This window comes from Coregonus clupeaformis, unplaced genomic scaffold, assembly GCF_020615455.1.
Source record: "Coregonus clupeaformis isolate EN_2021a unplaced genomic scaffold, ASM2061545v1 scaf0349, whole genome shotgun sequence".
In the NCBI taxonomy this organism is placed as follows: Eukaryota; Metazoa; Chordata; class Actinopteri; order Salmoniformes; family Salmonidae; genus Coregonus; species Coregonus clupeaformis.
In genome coordinates this window covers 6,777-29,991 of record NW_025533804.1, presented here as the reverse complement: position 1 = coordinate 29,991, position 23,215 = coordinate 6,777, and the positions used below count along the sequence as shown (strand labels likewise).

Sequence of the window (23,215 nt, the reverse complement as noted above, 5' to 3'; positions counted from 1 at the left end):
TCAGTAGCTGTTAGCAAATAGAGTACATTATAAAATGAAATACAAACATAATTGGTTTGAAGAGAAAGTGCACATACCACTCCGCCAATGACAAGCACAGTCATGGAGGCTCTGGAGGTGAGCGACACTACACCTGTTGCCATGGAGAAGACCATGTGGTCCTGTAGGCTGGTTCCACCCTGTTCCTGGAGTGCAGTAGGAGAGGTATTCTGGAGAGAAAATTTAAGGGCATATGACAGTGGTGGCCACCTACACCAACCCTCCTCATGGAGAGCTACTGGGTGTACGGGTTTTCGCTCCAACCCTGCTAAAACTACTCAGCTGTTCTTCGAGACCTTGATTAGCTGAATCAGGTGGGTTAAGAATAGGGTTGGAGCAAAACCCTGCAGTCCCAGTAGCTCAAGAGGACGGCTGGCCACCCCTGGCATATCACTCATTTATCCTACAGTAGTCAAAGTAAACTTTTTTTTTTGTAGCATCTCAGAGTAGGAGTGCTGATCTAGGATAATTTCCCACTGGCCATGCAATATTTTTCAAATATGATTTAAAAGGCTAAACTGATCCTATATCAGCACTACTCTGAGAGACTGAATACAGGCCCTGACCATGGCTAACCTGAAACTTATGGTTCATGGCCGTCAGGGCTTGCTTGGCATTGCTGGGCCCAATGAATCGACTGACAAGGGCAGTCCAGCCGAGAGAGAACTGGAAGTCGATGTTCTCCTGGAAGTCAGTGCAGAGGGTGGCCAGGTTAAGGTCGTAGGTCAAGTCAAACTTCCTGCTGGGTAGGTGAATGTGGAGCTGCTCCTGGACATCAGGGGGCAGCAGTGGCCGAATACTCTCTGAAATACAGAATCATCGTCATGGGTCTAACTACACATAATAATAATAATAATAATACTAAAACTATATCAATCAATTACTTCCTAATTCTTGGATTGATATTGTAGCGATCCTCACTAATGAGCCCACGTTACAATTCCCCCCAAGTGGGTTAACCCTATTGGAGCAATGTGTAGCATGTTTGCCTTTCACAAGAGCGATCTGGGTTCTATTGCTGCTCCTTCCTTTTGCTATATTGGTGACAGAGGTTTGGGATGGCGCAAGTGAGGCCATCGCAATGCACGGGTGGACGTGCTGCATAACCTGAAAGATGGTCCAGCACGGTGACGTGCCTTTGTGTTCGGAGGGGGCAGTGTAGCAATCCTCACTAATGAGCCCACGTTACAATTCCCCCCAACTGGGTTAACCTTAATGTGTACCATTGTTTGCCTTTCACAGGAGCAACACGGTTTCTATTCCCACTCCATCTATTTGGTATAATATAATAATAATAATATGCCATTTAGCAGACGCTTTTATCCAAAGCGACTTACAGTCATGCGTGCATACATTTTTGTGTATGGGTGGTCCCGGGGATCGAACCCACTACCTTGGCGTTACAAGCGCCGTGCTCTACCAGCTGAGCTACAGAGGACCAATATAATAACAATGTTATGCCCATGATCACCAAACTGTTTTGAATTTCAAGAAATGCATTCACGGCTCAAGCTAAGTTTGTACTAGGCCCCGTGTAGCTCAGTTGGTAGAGCATGGCGCTTGCAACGCCAGGGTTGTGGGTTCGTTTCCCACGGGGGGCCAGTATGAAAAAATGTATGCACTCACTAACTGTACGTCGCTCTGGATAAGAGCGTCTGCTAAATGACTAAAATGTAAAATGTACTATACCTACCAATCATGTTTTTCTGGGATGACTGCATTTTGCCAATGATCCCAGTGGAACAACGAAAGGCCAAAGATGTACTCATCCTCTCTTCCACATGCATCATAAGCTTCTGCAGGCAAAACAATGAGGAGAAATTGATGATGAGATGTAATGGAGGTGGTTCAGTGAACCACGCTCGCGTGATCAGTAACCTTACCGGAGACCTGGATACCTAGGTTAGCTCCCCAAGCTCTGCCCAGGCTTTAGCTCAGCGGGCTAACAGTGTTGTGGTGAGTAGACAACCTGGGTTTAAACCTGGTTGGTCACAAACACACACACACACACACACACACACACTATTACTCAAAAGGATGGCTGTCACGCCCTGGCCTATAGAACTCTATCTAGTTTGGTCAGGGTGTGAATTTCTAGGTTTGTATTTCAGCGGCTCCACTCCGGAGCCAGAGTAGTCCGCTCCACCGGTGCCTGATCCAGCTCCGGTCAGCGGCTCCACTCCGGAGCCGGAGCCGCCACCGAGGCTGGAAGCCCACCCGGACCCTCCCCTATTCAGTCAGGTTTGTGCGGTCGGAGTCCGCACCTTTAGGGGGGGGGTACAGTCACGGTGTGAATTTCTAGGTTTGTATTTCTATGTTTGGCCGGGTGTGGTTCCCAATTGGTCGCTCGTTGTCTCTGATTGGGGATCATACTTAGGCAGCCAGTTTTCCTGCCTGTGTTGTGGGTTTTTGTTGTGTTCCTGTTGTAGGCTTGTGTGTTAGCCTTTGGACCGTCACGGTTAAGTTTTGTTATTTTGGTTACTGTGTCGTGTGTTTATTCTTTAATAAACATGTACGCCTTTCACGCTGCACCTTGGTCCGTCCCGTTCCTTAACGTACGTGACAATGGCAGTGAAGATTTAGTTTACCATCATTATATTTTTTAGACAATCATACACAACCAAGTGCTAATGCCATAACAAAATGAGAATTTAAACGACAATGACCAGTATTTCTAAAGTTTCTACACCACTGTGTTATCATCCATAGATGTAAACAAAGTTTACATTCACACACACACGTGCCAATGCAGATGTGCACATACACAGTCATTCAGACACACACACACACTACTACGCCCTATTGACCCTATGCCTATTGACCCCATCCACCCCCCTCTGACCAGCAGGACTCTAAGAGGCTTTTCTTTCAATCCTGTTTAGAGTGATCGCTCACTCTCCAGCCAGCTGTACTGATCAGATAGGGTACACTGAGATTGTGTGTGTCAGGGTTTCCGTTAGCCGGTAATTTCCGGCTTTTGGCTGATAAAAAAAGAAAAGAAAAGCAATAAATAAAATGGTTGCCGTCCAAATTCACCGTGAGCGGGTAAGAATGTCTATTTCACCAGCCACATTGGTGGGTGGTACATTTTCAGGGCTCTACAGTGCGAGCATTACATTCGAATTTGTGAATAAAAATAGAGTCAAAAGTCAAGTATGAGCAAGTTGCTATTTCTAGCCAAAAAATGCTGAAGTAGCTGTTTTAAAACATCCCATATTGCACAGCAACAGCTTTGCGCACTGTGAGTGAAGCACTAATAGATTCGTTTTTGGAGGCACATAAAAGTTGGTCTAATTTACTCAAGTCAGCAAAGTGAGACTTTGTCCTCCTGTTTCTTGGCTATTTACATTGTTTTGTTCACAAGCTCGGTTGTTTTTCAATGTTAGTTTGAGTCTGCTGCTTCAACTGATAGCGAAGAGACGCTGTAGACGCTGTCTACTACTAGTCACATCCCAAATCACACACACACACACACACTTGACATGACTCAAGTGACCCCGTTACCACGGTAATCTCCCGCCCTTAAAGGAGCAGCTGAACATTTTGTCTCTGGTATTAAGACTCAGGTCACCAGAAGAAAAAAAAAAGAAATTGAGCAATATACCACATTACTTCCTACGAATACATTTCTGGTTTTAGAAACATTACAAAGCATGGTCATCAGTTTCTGTATGTAATTATGTTGCAAAAAATATTTTGGCTGGTAAAAAATCTGAGTGGCTGGTATATTTTTTCATCTACCCGCCACAGTTGCTGGTGGAACTGTGACAATCTCGGTTCGACAGACACTGGGAGACGGGAAGCAAGTACAGGGGGATGATTTAATAAATAAAAGACATGGAACAAAACACCGACAGCGTCTGGACGGGGGAAACGAAACAACATCAATGCAGACACCGGGATCAAACTGGGGAACAGACAGATATAGAAGGGGCAATCAACAAAGTGAAGGAGTCCAGGTGAGTCCAATGAGCGCTGATGCGCGTAAAGATGGTAACAGGTCTGCGTAATGATCGGTAGCCTGGTGCCCTTCGAGCGCCAGGGAGGGGGAGCGGGTGCAGGCGTGACCGCAACAAAAGTTACTTTTATTAATTGATTGAAATATCAGTCGATGTAAACACATTTGACCGTTGTTGCTGCTGGAGTGAAACAAACGCTTTTATAAGCCAAGTCATTGCGCAACAATTCTAAACGCAATCGCGTGTTAAAAACAGTTTTGATGGCCACGATTAAAAATAGCTAATTGAATCACGCCATTCAAGTGCATAGACAACGGTAGGCAGGCTATTAGTGCGTCACCCACCACTTTGCAATGTGAGCTGGAGGCAGTATGCATTTTGAAAACATAAACGTCATTGTTTGAAACCTGAACATTTTACTTCATATTATGAGGCATGTCTTACCTTGCTTCAAAGTAGCCTAGGCAAAATCGGACCATAGAAACGTGGAGGCGATTATTTTATAAAGACTTCCTCATGGCCTCCCGAGTGGCGCAGCGTTCTAAGGCACTGCATCGCAGTGCTTGAGGCGTCACTACAGACCTGGGTTTGATCCCAGGCTGTGTCGCAGCCGGCTGTGACCGGGAGACCTATGAGGCAGCGCACAATTGGCCCAGCGTCGTCCCGGTTAGGGGAGGGTTTGGCCGGCCGGGATTTCCTTGTCCCATTGCGCTCTACCAGCTTTTCTCTCCTGTTCTATAGGTTTTCATATCAACTTTCTTTCGTTATCCAGAAGCTGAAGGCACAATCCTAGTCATATTAGCAACACATCCTAATTGTTGCATCTTTAGATTCCCCCTCTTTCTAGGTTTCTAACAGAGATTTTAATCTGTTTCACATATGGAACCGCTCACATCAGGCTTGCTGTTTAGAATGGTGTTTTCCTGCCAATTGCATTTTGTAAAATGTTAGAAAATTATGTTTTATTGGCTGCTTCATTACAGGAGTTGCATGTTCTGTTAAGATGAATTACCATAATCTAAATGTGATCTAAATGTTCTATCATTCTGAGCACCGTGGGTGGATGACCTAATGGGTTAGACACCCAATGCATACACTGTATGGGTCCGATACATTTCTCAAATGGCTGGTAAATTAAAACATTCCTGGTCACATTGTCCGGCGCCACATTTTCCTAACGGAAACCCTGGTGTGTGTGTGTGTCTGTGCGCACGTCTGAGTGTTTGCCCATGGGTGTGAAGGTTAAATGTCACGTTTAAAAAACATGATAGTGTAGAAAGGGTGAAATAGTTAAAGGGAATTACAATTTTAATGACACTTTTTCTGTCCTGAAAAAGTGTGTTGTGAGGATTAGACCTGTGGGCTACATGTACAAAAAGTATTTAGTCAGCCACCAATTGTGCAAGTTCTCCCACTTAAAAAGATGAGAGAGGCCTGTAATTTTCATCATAGGTACACGTCAACTATGACAGACAAATGGATAATTTTTTTCCAGAAAATCACATTGTAGGATTTTAATGAATTTATTTGCAAATTATGGTGGAAAATAAGTATTTGGTCACCTACAAACAAGCAAGATTTCTGGCTCTCACAGACCTGTAACTTCTTCTTTAAGAGGCTCCTCTGTCCTCCACTTGTTACCTGTATTAATGGCACCTGTTTGAACTTGTTATCAGTATAAAGGACACCTGTCCACAACCTCAAACAGTCACACTCCAAACTCCACTATGGCCAAGACCAAAGAGCTGTCAAAGGACACCAGAAACAAAATTGTAGACCTGCACCAGGCTGGGAAGACTGAATCTGCAATAGGTAAGCAGCTTGGTTTGAAGAAATCAACTGTGGGAGCAATTATTAGGAAATGGAAGACATACAAGACCACTGATAATCTCCCTCTATCTGGGGCTCCACGCAAGATCTCACCCCCGTGGGGTCAAAATGATCACAAAACCGGTGAGCAAAAACTCAAAAACCACACGGGGGACCTAGTGAATGACCTGCAGAGAGCTGTGACCAAAATAACAAAGCCTACCATCAGTAACACACTACGCCGCCAGGGACTCAAATCCTGCAGTGCGAGATGTGTCCCCCTGCTTAAGCCAGTACATGTCCAGGCCCGTCTGAAGTTTGCTAGAGTGCATTTGGATGATCCAGAAGAGGATTGGGAGAATGTCATATGGTCAGATGAAACCAAAATAGAACTTTTTGGTAAAAACTCAACTCGTCGTGTTTGGAGGACAAAGAATGCTGAGTTGCATCCAAAGAACACCATACCTACTGTGAAGCATGGGGGGTGGAAACATCATGCTTTGGGGCTGTTTTTCTGCAAAGGGACCAGGATGACTGATCTGTGTAAAGGAAAGAATGGGGCCATGTATCGTGAGATTTTGAGTGAAAACCTCCTTCCATCAGCAAGGGCATTGAAGATGAAACGTGGCTGGGTCTTTCAGCATGACAATGATCCCAAACACACCGCCCGGGCAATGAAGGAGTGGCTTCGTAAGAAGCATTTCAAGGTCCTGGAGTGGCCTAGCCAGTCTCCAGATCTCAACCCCATAGAAAATCTTTGGAGGGAGTTGAAAGTCCGTGTTGCTCAGCGACAGCCCCAAAACATCACTGCTCTAGAGGAGATCTGCATGGAGGAATGGGCCAAAATACCAGCAACAGTGTGTGAAAACCTTGTGAAGACTTACAGAAAACGTTTGACCTGTGTCATTGCCAACAAAGGGTATATAACAAAGTATTGAGAAACTTTTGTTATTGACCAAATACTTATTTTCCACCATAATTTGCAAATAAATTCATTAAAAATCCTACAATGTGATTTTCTGGATTTATTTTTCTCATTTTGTCTGTCATAGTTGACGTGTACCTATGATGAAAATTACAGGCCTCTCTCATCTTTTTAAGTGGGAGAACTTGCACAATTGGTGGCTGACTAAATACTTTTTTCCCCCCACTGTAACTGTTGATCATGGGTTAATATTACTAGGATATGGGATGTACACAGAACTCACTGCTTTGTAGAGCGGCAATGCATGTGGGGTTGGTATAAAATCAGCACTGAACTCATCAACCAGCGCTGGGAGACCACAAATCTGCTCCAGCATGGCAACGGTCACCTAAACAAAAATGTATAGTAAAATCATAAACCAACACGTTATTTACCAACCTTAATCTATCCATTGCCAACAATATTTATATGTGGCTAACAATGCACAAAATATCCTTGAACACAAAATCATGAACACAAACTGCTTGTCAGGCCAACTATGGACAAAAATATGTGGTGTATGAGAGGGTTGTTCATCTGTTGATCCAAAACCAATAATTTACTCAGACATTTACGCACCGTTATCCTTACATTATTTTGCTTTGAGATCTGTGTGCTTTAATGAAAATGTTCTCCCATTGACATCAATTAATTATTTAGGTCAAAGGTCAAAGATATGTGCGCTTATCTCAACTCTGAATCATAGTAAAAAATAGGCTATTCCCCTTTGTCATTTGGTTTAACAGACACTCCCTTTTTATACTACTCTACGTTTGTGAGTGCGAATGTCTACCTTGGCGGCCACCTCATCTGTTATGGTCTCGATCTTCTCTTTGACGTTCTCGGTCAGGCGGTTAAGTTGGCCTCTGACAAACTCCAGACGGTCCTTCTGGTCCTCTCGGTCCTCCAGGGAAAATATCCTGCACACGGAGAGGTCAAAGGGGAAAGAGCAAAGGTTGTCATATGTAGGAGCAAATTGGAAAGCTTCTCTCTTTCAAGGCTAAATCCTATGCTGAGATACACATTTGAGTCAGAGTTTTGCGCAATTCATACAGTACATGGATGTTAGTAGGAAGTTAGTGTGAAAATTGGAGTTACACGCACAGATCTCAAGTCAGCATTTGGACCTTAAAGGGATACTGCAATATTTAGGTCTTTAATCTATTTCTCCATTACTATGTATAGCTTTGTAAGACTATAAATGACCAACCACCCAGTTTTGGAGTAGTTAGAAGGTCTATTCCCCTGCTTTTGAGAGGAGCTGGCTACTGTACCGGGAGACTTCCAGCAATTGCGCTAAGCTAACGATATGCTTACTTCAATCATCTCCAAACTGCACGCAGAAACATAAAAATGGTATCCATGAGTTTATCGGACTCTGAGTAAGTACTCTCCAAATCTCGCAGTATCCCTTTAATCTAATGATTAACAATCAATACTGTTTAGGGGGAGTATGGCAGTATCACATTACCAATGCCCCTATAAAAACAAAAGAGTGGGGATGCAGAATCGAAAATGGTTCTTAAAATAACTGGGGGAGAAACTCACTTCCTTTCGGCAGATGCAATATTTATGGCGTCCATGACTGTTTTGATTGCTTCTGTGATCTGCCACGCACTGAGCGTGTGCTGCTCAAACTTGGTCTTGACCGCAGAGTGTGAGATGAACTCCTGTGCAGTCGTAAATACAGTAGGTTAGTGTGACAATGCCACACAACGTGAAATTGACAATGATATTACAATGGACCATGACAATCAGTTATGCTTCAGTACTTGCCTCAAATGTTCTCTCGAATCTCTGGAACTCCCTCAGTCTCTCGTGGAATCCCTCTGCTAAAGCGCCACCTAGAAAGACCAGCAGAAGTCAAAATAGTAACGGGGGACCACCAACACATTCAATTATAGTTAGTGTGGGCTTTCATGGATGGCCGGGTAAGGTGAACAGTTCAAAGCTTTAAGATAGCATTGATGTTTTCGAGGCGAGACAGTAACAGGAGAGAGATGCCTGTTACAGGGCTGATGGAGGAAAATCTGTCAGGAGTGTGCTGGCAACTGCTTGTCAAGTTTCTATGAATGCCTATATATTCATGTAAAGTGTTATTTTGCCTGCTAAATGACCATAACCATATCAATACCACATAATTATTGTTCCCAAGCCTCATACCAGCGAACCAGCCCAGCCAGTCAGCCAGTGTCACGTTCGTCATAATGAGTGGACCAAGGCGCAGCGTGATATGCGTACATCTCTTTAATAGTGTACTATTAACAATACGATACAAATAACAAAACGAAAAGTCCTCGGTCATACACAAACCTACACGGAACAAGATCCCACGAATAACAAGTGCACAAAAGGCTGCCTAAGTATGGTACCCAATCAGAGACAACAAGCAACAGCTGATTCTCGTTGCCTCTGATTGAGAACCACCCCGGCCAACATAGAAACACATAACCTAGAACAGAACATAGAAAACGAAACATAGACACTACACAACGAAACTAACACCCTGGCTCAACATACAAGAGTCCCCAGAGCCAGGGCGTGACAGTACCCCCCCCCCAAAGGCGCGGACTGCGACCGCGCCAACATAAACCCAACAGGGGGAAGGGCCGGGTGGGCATTCTACCTCGGAGGCGGATCCGGCTCCGGGCGTGACCACCACCCTCTAACAACCCCCCCGTAGCGCCCCTGGTCTGGTCTGGCCCCGCTGGTTGGAGCTGGACTGGACATCGGTGGAGCGGATTGCTTAGGCTCCGATGTGGAGCAGCTGACCGGTACCTGACCAGGCACCGGTGAAGCAGGCACGGGCTGTGCCGGACTGACGACGCGCACCACAGGCTTGGTGCGGGGAGCAGGAACAGGCCGGGCCGGGCTGGCGACGCGCACCATTGGCTTGGTGCGGGGAGCAGGAACAGGCAAGACCGGGCTGGCGACGCGCACCATAGGCTTGGTGCGGGGAGCAGGAACGGGCCGGACCGGGCTGACGTCGCGCACCACTGGCTTGGTGCTGGGAGCAGGTACGGGCCGGACCGGGCTGGCGACGTGCACCACAAGCTTGGTGCGGGGAGCAGGAACGGGCCGGACCGGGCTGACGTCGCGCACCACTGGCTTGGTGCGGGGAGCAGGAATGGGCCGGACCGGGCTGACGTCGCGCACCACTGGCTTGGTGCGGGGAGCAGGAACGGGCCGGACCGGGCCGGACCGGGCTGACGTCGCGCACCACTGGCTTGATGCGGGGAGCAGGAACAGGCCGGGACGGGCTGGCGACGCGCACCATTGGCTTGGTGCGGGGAGCAGGAACAGGCAAGACCGGGCTGGCGACGCGCACCATAGGCTTGGTGCGGGGGGCAGGAACAGGCCGGGCCGGGCTGGCGACGCGCACCAAAGGCTTGGTGCGGGGAGCAGGAACAGGCCGGGCCGGGCTGGCGACGCGCACCATAGGCTTGGTGCGGGGAGCAGGAACAGGCTGGGCCGGGCTGGCGACGCGCACCATAAGCTTGGTGCGGGGAGCAGGAACAGGCCGGGCCGGGCTGGCGACGCGCACCATAGGCTTGGTGCGGGGAACAGGAACAGGCCGGACCGGGCTGTGGAGACGGACTGGAGGTCTGGAGCAAAGAGCTGACACAACCCGTCCTGGCTGAATGCCTATTTTTACACACTCTGTGTGAGGCATCAGCACAGGGCTGTGTACTCGTACTGGCACTACAGCACGTGGCACTAGCGCAGGATATCCGGGACCGAGGAGGGGCACTGGAGGCCACGAGCGTTGAGCCGGCACACTCCGTCCTGGCTGCATGCCCACCTTAGCATGACACGTGCGTGGTGCTAGCACAGGACGTACAGGACTGTGCCGGACCACTCGCGGCACAGTACGCAGCTCCGCATACCTCGGAACCTGCCCAGTCTCACGCTGCCTAGCCTGAGTACGGGGAGTTGGCTCTGCTCTACCTCTAGGCTCCGCCAACCTCCCTTCCAACCCCCCAAACCCGGTGGCCTCCTCTCCTAATCCCCAAACTCGCCCTGTAGCTGCCTCCAGCAGCCCCGTCATCCATGCCGTGTGCCCCCCCCCCAAAAAAAATTATTGGGGTTGCCTTTTGCGTGTCCGACGTCGGCCCGGTTGGCGCCGCTGCTCCTCTCTATGGCGCGCCTCCACCGTCTCCTCCCACGGACGGCGATCCATCCCGGCCTGGATTTCCTCCCAAGTCCAGGACCCCTTCCCGTCCAAAATCTCCTCCCAAGTCCAGGCTGTCTGCTCCTGGACACGCTGCTTGGTCCTTTGATGGTGGGATCTTCTGTCACGTTCGTCATAATGAGTGGACCAAGGCGCAGCGTGATATGCGTACATCTCTTTAATAGTGTACTATTAACAATACGATACAAATAACAAAACGAAACGTGAAGTCCTCGGTCATACACAAACCTACACGGAACAAGATCCCACGAATAACAAGTGCACAAAAGGCTGCCTAAGTATGGTTCCCAATCAGAGACAACAAGCAACAGCTGATTCTCGTTGCCTCTGATTGAGAACCACCCCGGCCAACATAGAAACACATAACCTAGAACAGAACATAGAAAACGAAACATAGACACTACACAACGAAACTAACACCCTGGCTCAACATACAAGAGTCCCCAGAGCCAGGGCGTGACAGCCAGCCAGCATCATGCAACCCCGCCCACCTAGCCTTTGGTCCCTTCTCACCTGTCTCACCTGTCTCGGGCATGCCCTGGGCACAGTGCATCCTGGAGCTGAGCACCTCCTTGGCCGACACAAAGAAGATCCGTCCCGGCGCCTCCTCTTGACTCACCACCCTCAGCTCCTCCACCAGGAAACTCACACAGCGGTCCATGTGCTGCTTACGCACCTGGGGGAGATCATTATCCATTAGGTTTGATATTTTGGTCGCTCAAAAAGTAGACAAATCGAATGAAGGGCTCAATGAAGCGCCCATAAGCCCTTTATAAGTGGGACCCATCTTGTTTTTCTTACGGCCAAACTACACAAGACATGTAACGTAAGCATAGCATACACAAAGCGCAAGCGTGGATGACACTGAACCACTGTGAGCAAAGAGAAATTATACTCCAGCTGAGCAAGCAGCAAGTGAATGAAGCATGTCTATTTCAAGTGTCTATTTCAATTATTTCACTGCTGCACTATTGATTGCTTCCTCCTTTTGCTGCTTCTGGTGTAGCATGGCAAAAACAACGCTTATGAAATGCTTGCACTATGCTTGCAGTGTAGTTTCACAGTCAAACTCACTTCATCTATGTACTCGGGCTCCCACGCAGAGGCATCCCAGCGGTTGTGCAGGATGAAAATGTTTGGCTTGGATATGCGCTCGCTCACTTTGTGGAAAAACAGCTTCTCCTTTAAAGTGTAATAGACACATCAAGAAACACATATATAAGTAGAGAAGCAATGGAAAGAAAAACAGGTTTTAAATAAACAAAAAAACAAGTGCATAAATGCATCATGGGAGACACCGAAACATCTAGCTACAATATAATCATTGATTATGCTCATAGTGGTGTGCATAGGCGTAATTTCCAGTAGGAATGGGGGGAATTTTGTAATTATTAGAAACCATAGCCCAGTAAGATAAAAATGCAGAAAATATATTTGAAAGGCAAAAAACATTCTTAACGTTTTCTGTCGATTAATGGTAATGTTAATGTACGTTAGTGTTAATGGTAAAGAGTTACAAGAGTGGTTTAGTTAGTTTTCTCACTGTGTTCATCAGTGTGGACTCTGCATTGCCCACCAACACAAAGACGTCAGCGTCCAGACAGAACTTGTCGATCCAGCTGTCCAGGTAAGAGGTCACATCAGTCCCTGGGCTGTGTGTGTGTGCACGCGCATGTATAATGCAACATACAAGTGGAATTGATTGATAAGAGGAAGTAAAAGAATACAACTTGAACACATACAAAGTGAACACAGTTTTCATGAAATACAAAATATACAAACACTGCACAGACAAGTCAGGACAACCCAGCGTAACAGAGCCAGTCCGCGTTGTACCAGTGCCTTCAGAAAGTATTCATACCCCTTGACTTATTCCACATTATGTTGTGTTACAGCCTGAATTCTAAATGGATTAAATAAAACATGTTTCTCACCCATATACACACAATACCCCATAATGACAAAGTGAAAACCTGTTTTGAGAAAATTTAGCAAATTTAGAAAAAAATTAAATACAGAAATATCTCATTTACATAAGTGTTCACACCCCTGATTCAAAACACATTTGGCAGCTATTACAGCTGTGAGTCTCTAAGAGCTTTGAACACCTGGATTGTATAATATTTGCACATTATTATTTTTTAAATTCTTCAAGCTCTGTCAAGTTGGTTGTTGATCATTGCTAGACAGCCATTTTCAAGTCTTGCCATAGATTTCCAAGCCTATTTAAGTCTAAACTGTAACTAGGCCACTCAGGAACATTCAATGTCGTCTTGGTAAGCAACTCCAGTGTATATTTAGCCTTGTGTTTTAGGTTATTGTCCTGCTGAAATGTAAATTTGTCTCCCAGTGTCTGTTGGAAAGCAGACTGAACCAGGTTTTCCTCTAGGATTTTGCCTGTGCTTAGCTCTATTCCATTTAATTTTATCCTAAAAAACTCCCTAGTCCTTGCCGATGACAAGCAAACCCATAACATGATGCAGTCACCACCATGCTTGAAAATATGAAGTGAGGTGTTGTGTTGGATTTGCCCCAAACATAACACTTTGTATTCAGGACTTAAAGTTAATTTCTTTGCCACATTCTTTGCAGTTTTATTTTAGTGCCTTATTGCAAACAGGATGCATGTTTCTGAATATTTTTATTCTGTACAGACTTCCTTCTTTGAACTCTGTCATTTAGGTTAGTATTAGGGTAGTATTGAAAATGACTCAGTTTCTTCCTATCACAGCCATTAAACTCTGTAACGGTTTTAAAGTCACCATTGGCCTCATGGTGAAATCCCTGAGCGGTTTCCTTCCTCTCCGGCAACTGAGTTAGGAAGGATGCCTGTATTTTTGTAGTGACTGGGTGTATTGATACACCCTCCAAAGTGTAATTAATAACTTCACCATGCTTAAAGGGATATTCAATGTCTGCTTTTTTTTACCGATCTACCAATAGGTGCCCTTCTTTGCATTGGAAAACCTCCCTGGTCTTTGTGGTTGAATCTGTGTTTGATATTCACTGCTCGACTGAGGGACCTTACAGAAAGTTGTATGTGTGGGGTACAGAGATGAGGTAGCCATTCAAAAATCATGTTAACCACTATTATTGCACACAGAGTGAGTCCATGCAACTTATTATGTGACTTTTTAAGCAATATTTTACTCCTGAACTTATTTAGGCTTCCCATAACAAGAATCCTTATTGACTCAAGACATTTCAGCTTTTCATTTTTTATTAATTTGTAAAAAAGTCTATTAACATAATTCCACTTTGACATAATGGGGTATTGTGTGTAGGACAGTGACCCAAAATCTCAATTTACCCAATTTTAAATTCAGGCTGTAACACAACAAAATGTGGAAAGGGTCAAGGGGTGTGAATACTTTCTGAAGACACTGTACACTCTTAGAAAAAAGGGTTCCAAAATGGTTCTTCGGCTGTCCCCATAGGAGAACCCTTTTTGGTTACAACAGAAATTGTATTTGAATCCCATAATTTAGAATTTGAATTAGGATATGAATTTGAATGTAATATTTTATATTTTGTAATGGACATATTGAATCATTGAATTCATAAAATGAACTTGTATTTCATGATTTGAAACTGAATTGAATAAATATTGCATTCAGTTTTAAAATGCAATTTCAATTGAATGAATATTCAAATTCAATATTTAAACTGTTTAAATATGGTAGATATTGCATTAATGGTCTGTGTACAAACTCATTTCAAGTTGATCAAAGTTACATATATTCAACTTCTCAGATGCATGTTTTCAAATTCAGATCTCAAATTGAGATTCAAAACCTGAGACAACATCCTGGTACTTTGCCAGTCAGGAAAGGTAGAGGAGAACAAACGCTCTCTGTGTTAAAAGAGAAGCTTCTGGTGGTTTCTGAAGCCAATGTAGCTTGTTGAATTTATTTTAGTCATTACAACTAGGTCAGATAGGGGAAAGGCGCTGTGTTGTTAGGTGTTGTTGAATTTGTTTTTTAAAGCTAATTTTGCTGTTTGCTTGAGTAATTTGAGATGGAAGGGAGTTCCATATGATCATGGCTCTATATAATACTATGCGTTGCCTTGAATTCGTTCTGGATTTGGGGACTGGGAAGAGACCCCAGGTGGCATGTCTGGTGGGGTAAGTATATCTGTCAGAGCTATATGCAAGTTGATTATACAGACCATTTGGAAATTTTAACACAATTATATATTTCTCACAAAAACAAGAATTGATGCAGTTAATCTCTCATCAGCCCTCAACCAGGAAAGACTGGCATGCATGTTGTTGATGTTAGTTCTGTATGTTAAGGGCAAGGTTTGCTGCTCTGTTTTGAGCCATCTTCAGCTTTGCTAGGTCTTTCTTTGCTGCACTTATCCATATTACCAGACAGTAATCAAGATGGTACAAGACCAGAGCCTGAACAACTAGTACAGTTGATTTTTGTGTAAAAAACACAGAACATATTTTTATAACAGACATACCACTCCCCATCTTCACAACAACTTTGTTAATATGATTTGATAATAATAATTGACCATCCAATGTTATACCTAGGAGTTTAGCTTCCTCAACTTGCTCAATGGTCACACCCACAACTCCATTGGGGTTTAGGTCTTAGAGAATGTTTTGAACCAAATAGAATCCTTTTAGTTTTAGCTGTATTTAAGACCAGTTTATTGTTAATCACCCATTCTGATACTGACTGTAACTCCTTATTTAGAATTTCAGTGAGCTCACTGACTTTGGGTGCTGACATGTAGAGTGTGGAATCATCTGCATACATAGTTGTTCTAGCTTTGTTTAAGACCAGCGTCAAATCCTTTATAATAATAGAGAAGAGTAACGGCCCAAGTAGGCTGCCCTGAGGGACACCGCACTGTACATATCTGATGTTAGAGAAGCTTGCATTGAAGAACACTCTCTAGGTTCTATTGGCTAAATAGGAACACCTGCTATTTCCATGACATAGACTGACCAGGTGAAAGCTATGATCCCTTATTGATGTCACCTGTAAAATCCACTTCAATCAGTTTAGATGAAGTGGAGGAGACAGGTTAAAGAAGGATTTTTAAGCCTTGAGACAATTGAGACATGGATTGTGTATGTATGCCATTCAGAGGGTGAATGGGCAAGACAAAATATTTAAGTGCCTTTGAACGGGTATGGTAGTAGGTGCCAGGCGCACCGGTTTGAGTGTGTCAAGAACTGGAACGCTGCTGGGATTTTCACGCTCAACCGTTTCCCATGTGTATCAAGAATGGTCCACCACCCAAATGACATCCAGCAAACTTGACACAACTGTGGGAAGCATTGGAGACAACATGGGCCAGCATCCCTGTGGAACGCTTTCGACACCTTGTAGTCCCTTCTAACGTGTCCTGCGCTGCCTGTGATAATCAAAGAGGGGATCAGAAGGCATGTCCATGTTCCAGAGAGCTTTCAGGTATGGCGTCATAATACACTACATGACCAAAGGTATGTGGACACCTGTTTGTCGAACAACTAATTCCAAAATCATGGGCATTAATATGGAGTTGGTCACCCCCTTTGCTGCTATAACAGCCTTCACTCTTCTGGGAAGGCTTTCTACTAGATTGGAATATTGCTGTGGGGACTTGCTTCCATTCAGCCACAAGAGCATTAGTGAGGTCGGGCACTGATGTTGGGCGATTAGGCCTGGCTCATAGTCGGTATTTCAATTCATCCCAAAGGTGTTCGATGGGGTTGAGATCAGGGCTCTGTGCAGGTCAGTCAAGTTCATCCACACCGATCTCGACAAACCATTTCTGTTTGGACCTCGCTTTATGCACGGGGGCATTGTCATACTGAAACAGGAAAGGGCCTTCCCCAAACTGTTGCCACAAAGTTGGAAGCATAGAATCATCTAGAATGTCATTGTATGCTGTAGAGTTAAGATTTCCCTTCACTGGAACTAAGGGGCCTAGCCCGAACCATGAAGAACAGCCCCAGACCATTATTCCTCCTCCACCAAAATTTACAGTTGGCACTATGCATTGTGGCATGTAGCGTTGTCCTGGCATTCGTCGGACTGCCAGATGGTGAAGCGTGATTCATCACTGGGATGGTGTTCTTCGGTTTGTCGCTCCCTCGGGCTCATGCAGTGGAGGAGATCTTCGTGGGCTATACTCAGCATTATCTCAGGGTAATAGGTTGGTGATCTGTTGATTTCCCTCTGGTGGTGTGGGGGCTGTGGTTTGGCAAAGTGGGTGGGGTTATATCCTGCCTGGTTGGCCCTGTCTGGGGGTATCATCGGACGGGGCCACAGTGTCTCCCGACCCCCGCTGTCTCAGCCTCCAGTATCTATGCTGCAATAGGCTATGTGCCGGGGGGCTGGGTCAGTCTGTTATATCTGGTGTTATTCTCCTGTCTTATCCAGTGTCCTGTGTGAATTTAAGTATGCTCCCTTTAATTCTCCCTCTCTCCCTCCCCTCCCGGAGGACCTGAGCCCTAGGACCATGCCTCAGGACTACCTGGCCTGATGACTCCTGTTGTCCCCAGTCCACCTGGTCGTGCTGCTGCTCCAGTTTCCACTCTTCTACCTGCGGCTATGGAACCCTGACCTGTTCACCAGACGTGCTGCCTTGTCCCAGACCTGCTGTTTTCAACTCTCTCTCTCTACCGCACCTGCTATTTCAACCTCTAAGTGCCCGGCTATGACATTTACTCCTGACGTACTGACCTGTTGCAACCTCTACAACCACTGTGATTATTATTTGACCCTGCTGGTCATCTATGAACGTTTGAACATCTTGGAGAAAAATCTGGCCTAAATGGCCATGTACTGTTTTAATCTCCACCCGGCACAGCCAGAAGGGGACTGGCCACCCCTTAGAGCCTGGTACCTCTCTAGGTTTCTTCCTAGATTTCTGCCATTCTAGGGAGTTTTTCCTAGCCACCGTGCTTCTACATCTGCATTGCTTGCTGTTTGGGGTTTTAGGCTGGGTTTCTGTATAGCACTTTGTGGCATCTGCTGATGTAAAAAGGGCTTTATAAATCAAATTTGATTGATTGATTGATCATTCCAGAGAACTCGTTTCCACTGCTCCAGAGTCCAATGGCAGCGAGCTTTACACCACTCCAGCCGACACTTGGCATTGCACATGGTGATGTTAGGTTTGTGTGCGGCTGCTCGGCCATGGAAACCCATTTCACAAAACTCCCGACGAACAGTTATTGTGCTGACGTTGCTTCCAGAGGCAGTTTGGAACTCAGTAGTGAGTGTTGCAACCGAGGATAGATTTTTTTTATGCGCTTCAGCACTCGGCGGTCCCGTTCTGTGAGCTTGTGTCGCCTACCACTTCGCGGCTGAGCCGTTGTTGCTCCTAGACGTTTCCACTAACAACACTTACAGTTGACCGGGGCAGCTCTAGCAGGGCAGAAATTTGACGAACTGACTTGGTGGCATCCTATGACGGTGCCACGTTGAAAGTCACTGAGCTCTTCAGTAAGGCCATTTTACTGCCAATATTTGTCTATGGAGATTGCATGGATGTGTGCTCAATTTTTTACACCTGTCAGCAACGGGTGTGGCTGAAATAGCCTAATCCGCTAATTTGAAGGGGTGTCCACATACTTTTGTATCTGGGAAGGTAAATATTTGATCAACTTGAAATTAAAAGTTTGATACACAGACAATAAATGAAATATATACCATATTTACACTGAATATTGAAATATTGAAATTGAACATTCATTTAAATTGAAATGCAATATTCATTCTGTTCAGTTTCAAATCATGAAATACAAGTTCAATTTATGAATTCAATGACTAAATTTGTGCATTACAAATACAAAAATATTACATTCAAATTCAATATCCTGATACAAATTCTAAATTATGAAATTCAAATTCAATTTCTGTTGGCACTGAAATCGCTCCATAGAACATATGCACCATGGATAGCGCCGCGGTTAATCAATTGCCTGCGAATCTGACTAAGCCCGCCGTGCTCTCGCTTTTGTAGTGTAACATCATAGAACAATGTTGCAAATGTCTAGGCTATTTCGGACCCAGTGTTTCATCCATTTTGTTAACAGTGAGTGGCACATTTTGAGCCTCTGCCAGTGCCACACAGCTAGTTTGGAGATTGTCTACCGTAACTGTGTCGACAGGTTGCGTGTAGCCTATTTATGATAGTTAGCAATTCAAGCCATGAAAGTAAGAAAATAACTTTATGTTGAGTAAATATGGTAGGCTACTAGCGTTGATGACGGGTCGAATGTATGAATGAAGCCAGAGTTCATATGTCCGTTTCATGTAGCTATTTGCACCTGCACATTTTGTATTTTTTTTTGTGCGGCATAGAACGGCTATATTATTGGTCCACGGGTCCCGTCAATATTTTTCTTGGGAAATGGGAAGGAGCTTGGTCAGGGAAATTCTGAGATACCGGTCACCGGTATTAAACCCTAGCGTGTACCTGTCCATAATAACAAGGTCATCCCTCAGCAGGGCACACCTGGACTTGGGCCAGAACACCTTCACTAGGCAGCCTGAGTCTAGACTGCGCTCCATATGCAGGGCATGGGCCAGCTGATTGACAGACTGGAAGGGGGGGGAAGAAGAGGAAGCAGAGACATACACAAAGTAGTAGAACAGAGGGAAATAGACAGAGAATAACAGCGAGAGAAGGAGAGAAAGCATCAGCACTGTACGATCTAAAACTATTCTCCTCGCACTCTGTAGTCCGTGGTCCACGTCAAGATTAATTTAGCCAGTTCTACATGACCATTGCTAACACTTGTGTGTTGTACTGCACATCGAAAAAGGCTGGTCTAGCGTCAGCCTCCGGCACACGTCTACATTATCGGCATAGGTTTGAATCTGGCCTTCAGTTTTTCGGCACAGCCTCTTTCTATCTTTCTCCACTTTCATTCTCTCTCAATATCTGTTCAATCAAATTGGAAAATCCCTAAAATATGAATATACAGTGAGGGAAAAAATATTTGATCCCCTGCTGATTTTGTACATTTGCCCACTGACAAAGACATGATCAGTCTATAATTTTAGTGGTTGGTTTATTTGAACAGTGAGAGACAGAATAACAACAACAAAATCCAGAAAAACGCATGTCAAAAATGTTATTAATTGATTTGCATTTTAATGAGGGAAATAAGTATTTGACCCCTCTGCAAAACATGATTTAGTACTTGGTGGCAAAACCCTTGTTGGCAATCACAGAGGTCAGACGTTTCTTGTAGTTGGCCACCAGGTTTGCATACATCTCAGGAGGGATTTTGTCCCACAACTCTTTGCAGATCTTCTTCAAGTCATTAAGGTTTCGAGGCTGACGTTTGGCAACTCGAACATTCAGCTCCCTCCACAGATTCTCTATGGGATTAAGGTCTGGAGACTGGCTAAGCCACTCTAGGACCTTAATGTGCTTCTTCTTGAGCCACTCCTTTGTTGCCTTGGCTGTGTGTTTTGGGTCATTGTCATGCTGGAATACCCATCCACGACCCATTTTCAATGCCCTGGCTGAGGGAAGGAGGTTCTCACCCAAGATTTGACGGTACATGGCCCCGTCCATCGTCCCTTTGATGCGGTGAAGTTGTTCTGTCCCCTTAGCAGAAAAACACCCCCAAAGCATAATGTTTCCACCTCCATGTTTGACAGTGGGGATGGTGTTCTTGGGGTCATAGGAAAGCATTCCTCCTCCTCCAAACACGGCGATATGAGATGATGCCAAAGAGCTCGATCTTGGTCTCATCTGACCACAACAGGATTTCAGTCTTTCACGGCGTAGTGTGTTACCAATTGTTTTCTTGGTGACTATGGTCCCAGCTGCCTTGAGATAATGGACAAGATCCTCTCGTGTAGTTCTGGGCTGATTCCTCACCGTTCTCATGATCATTGCAATTCCACGAGGTGAGATCTTGCATGGAGCCCCAGGCCGAGGGAGATTGACAGTTCTTTTGTGTTTCTTCCATTTGCAAATAATCGCACCAACTGTTGTCACCTTCTCACCAAGCTGCTTGGTGATGGTCTTGTAGCCCATTCCAGCCTTCTGTAGGTCTACAATCTTGTCCCTGACATCCTTGGAGAGCTCTTTGGTCTTGGCTATGGTGGAGAGTTTGGAATCTGATTGATTGATTGCTTCTGTGGACAGGTGTGTTTTATACAGGTAACAAGCTGAGATTAGGAGCACTCCCTTTAAGAGTGTGCTCCTAATCTCAGCTAGTTACCTGTATAAAAGACACCTGGGAGCCAGAAATCTTTCTGATTGAGAGGGGGTCAAATACTTATTTCCCTAATTAAAATGCAAATCAATTTATAACATTTTTGACATGCGTTTTTCTGGATTTTTTTGTTGTTATTCTGTCTCTCACTGTTAAAATAAACCTACCATTAATATTATAGACTGATAATTTCTTTGTCAGTGGGCAAACGTACAAAATCAGCAGGGGATCAAATGCTTTTTTCCCTCACTGTATATATATACACAGTAGATCAGTCTGCGATCCCCTGGTTTGACCACAGACCTTGACGCTTTTTCTGTCATCAGAGCCCTCGGTGGTGAGGTAGGCCTCGTCCCTGTCTGTGCCCTCCACCCTCAGAAAGCAGTTGGTGGTGTGGCCAATGCCGCTGGGCAGCACACGGTCCCTCAGCATGGCATTGATCACCGTGCTCTTACCGTTACTTGTCCTGCCAGGGAGAGGAAATGTCTCTTTACTCCTTTGACAGAAATGTTTACAATTATGGTCGCAACCACATTAATTATGGTTAACCTGCTGAGATAAAGCCTAGGTAGCTCAGCAAGCTAGCACAAATCTTCCACCTCTGTTACACTAACTTTGGGGAAAAGAATTCTGCACATCCAAAGTTCTGGTACTAATGTTTACCTATGCTGTATCAATAGTTACACCATACTAATATACCTAGGTAGTATGAAAAACATCTGGAATAACTGTGAGACTACTTAATTATACCAATCCAGCAACAAACTGTATAATATAAATGTCCTTTACATATGGACCCTCAATAATGTTGTGTTGATTATTGGGTTCAATTCTATTTCCCATAAACCATTGACTCTCACCTCCCAAAAAAGGCTACCTTCATGTGCCTGCGAGCCAGCACCTCCTGAATGGTGGCCAGTTTCCTAGCACAGGTCTGGATTTCAAGGCACTGCTCCTCGACTGCGACCTGCTCCAGATCCGCACTTCGCCATGTCTCTGGGCATCACAGAAGCAGATAGACAAGAATGAATATTGTGGTAGATGACAACTAAAACCCCCACACTAGTGTAAGGTAGCCCACCATGTGGACGTGTTAATATGTAATAGGTAGCCACGCAAAAGTTAACAAGGCAATTGTCTGAAGCGTGCCCTTTGAGATGCAGATTATAGCATAAGACCATCTATACCTATGATGTTGTGTATAAATCTTTATTAAAACTATAAAATGCTATTGATGCTAATCTTACCATCCACAAACTCTGAGCTCTCTTTGACATACTCCAGCAGCTTATCAAATATACCGTTGATAGTCTTCTTCGCCACCACAAAATGCATGAGGGGCGAGGGGCCCCCCGGGTCCATTTCAACTTCCTGAGCATAGTGTTTAGATTAACTCATAGGCACAGACAAACTGACTGACAGGCAGGCAGGCAGACAGACAGGTGACACACAGGCACACATTATGCAAACACAATACACACATGCACACACAGTCTGTCAGTACCTTGGCTAGGGGAAAGTTGCAGTGAGAAAAATCTTCACAGAGGTTCTGGATTAATTTGCTTCCCAATCAATGCCATTAGAAGGTGTTGAGAAGCATAGCTGCAGGACAAGAATTGACAACCCTTCCAATCCCTAAATAATCAAATACACCTGCTTTGCCCAATTAAATTCTGTTCTCTGTTTATGCACCCGTACACTCTCAATTCCACTTCTTTCTATTCTTCATACACAATCTGTTTCACCTCCACTCTCTTCCTCTCACTCTCCAGCATACAACCTGGGTCTACCTGCTTTCTGTCTATAAGATCAGATCACTGAAGCGCAGTGGACTTACACAGCCTTTCCAGCTGATGTGTGTGTGTGTGTGTTGATGTGTGTGTGTGTGTGTGTGTGTGTGAGGAGCCTGTGAATCTCCAATCCTCTTAGCTAGGACTTAATGCATCAGGTGGTTAGGTGTTACGCGTCTAGTTTCTTTACCTGCAGCATCTACTATGAATAGTAATACTATCCTTTAGTAATGTTCACTGGCTTAAACTGGGCCTAAATACAGATTGGGTACT

General features: G+C 45.0%; 1 protein-coding gene across 1 annotated transcript in view; it reads right to left on the bottom strand.

The window, feature by feature from the left end:
* Window positions 1–22,918, bottom strand: part of LOC121534548 (mitofusin-1) — a 36,182-nt gene extending 13,264 nt beyond the window's left edge. Inside the window, exons 1-15 of the mRNA XM_041841128.2 lie at window positions 22,657–22,918; window positions 22,400–22,523; window positions 22,013–22,148; window positions 21,456–21,618; window positions 19,394–19,518; window positions 12,507–12,615; window positions 12,038–12,145; window positions 11,486–11,639; window positions 8,548–8,615; window positions 8,320–8,441; window positions 7,565–7,691; window positions 7,016–7,120; window positions 1,733–1,835; window positions 616–842; window positions 78–209 (exon numbers count right to left, since the gene is read on the bottom strand). Of these exons, the coding sequence (XP_041697062.1) occupies window positions 78–209; window positions 616–842; window positions 1,733–1,835; window positions 7,016–7,120; window positions 7,565–7,691; window positions 8,320–8,441; window positions 8,548–8,615; window positions 11,486–11,639; window positions 12,038–12,145; window positions 12,507–12,615; window positions 19,394–19,518; window positions 21,456–21,618; window positions 22,013–22,148; window positions 22,400–22,514 (1,794 nt within the window). The 5' untranslated portion in view covers window positions 22,515–22,523; window positions 22,657–22,918. The remainder of the gene's footprint in view (window positions 1–77; window positions 210–615; window positions 843–1,732; window positions 1,836–7,015; window positions 7,121–7,564; window positions 7,692–8,319; window positions 8,442–8,547; window positions 8,616–11,485; window positions 11,640–12,037; window positions 12,146–12,506; window positions 12,616–19,393; window positions 19,519–21,455; window positions 21,619–22,012; window positions 22,149–22,399; window positions 22,524–22,656) is intronic.
* Window positions 22,919–23,215: the final 297 nt, after the last annotated feature.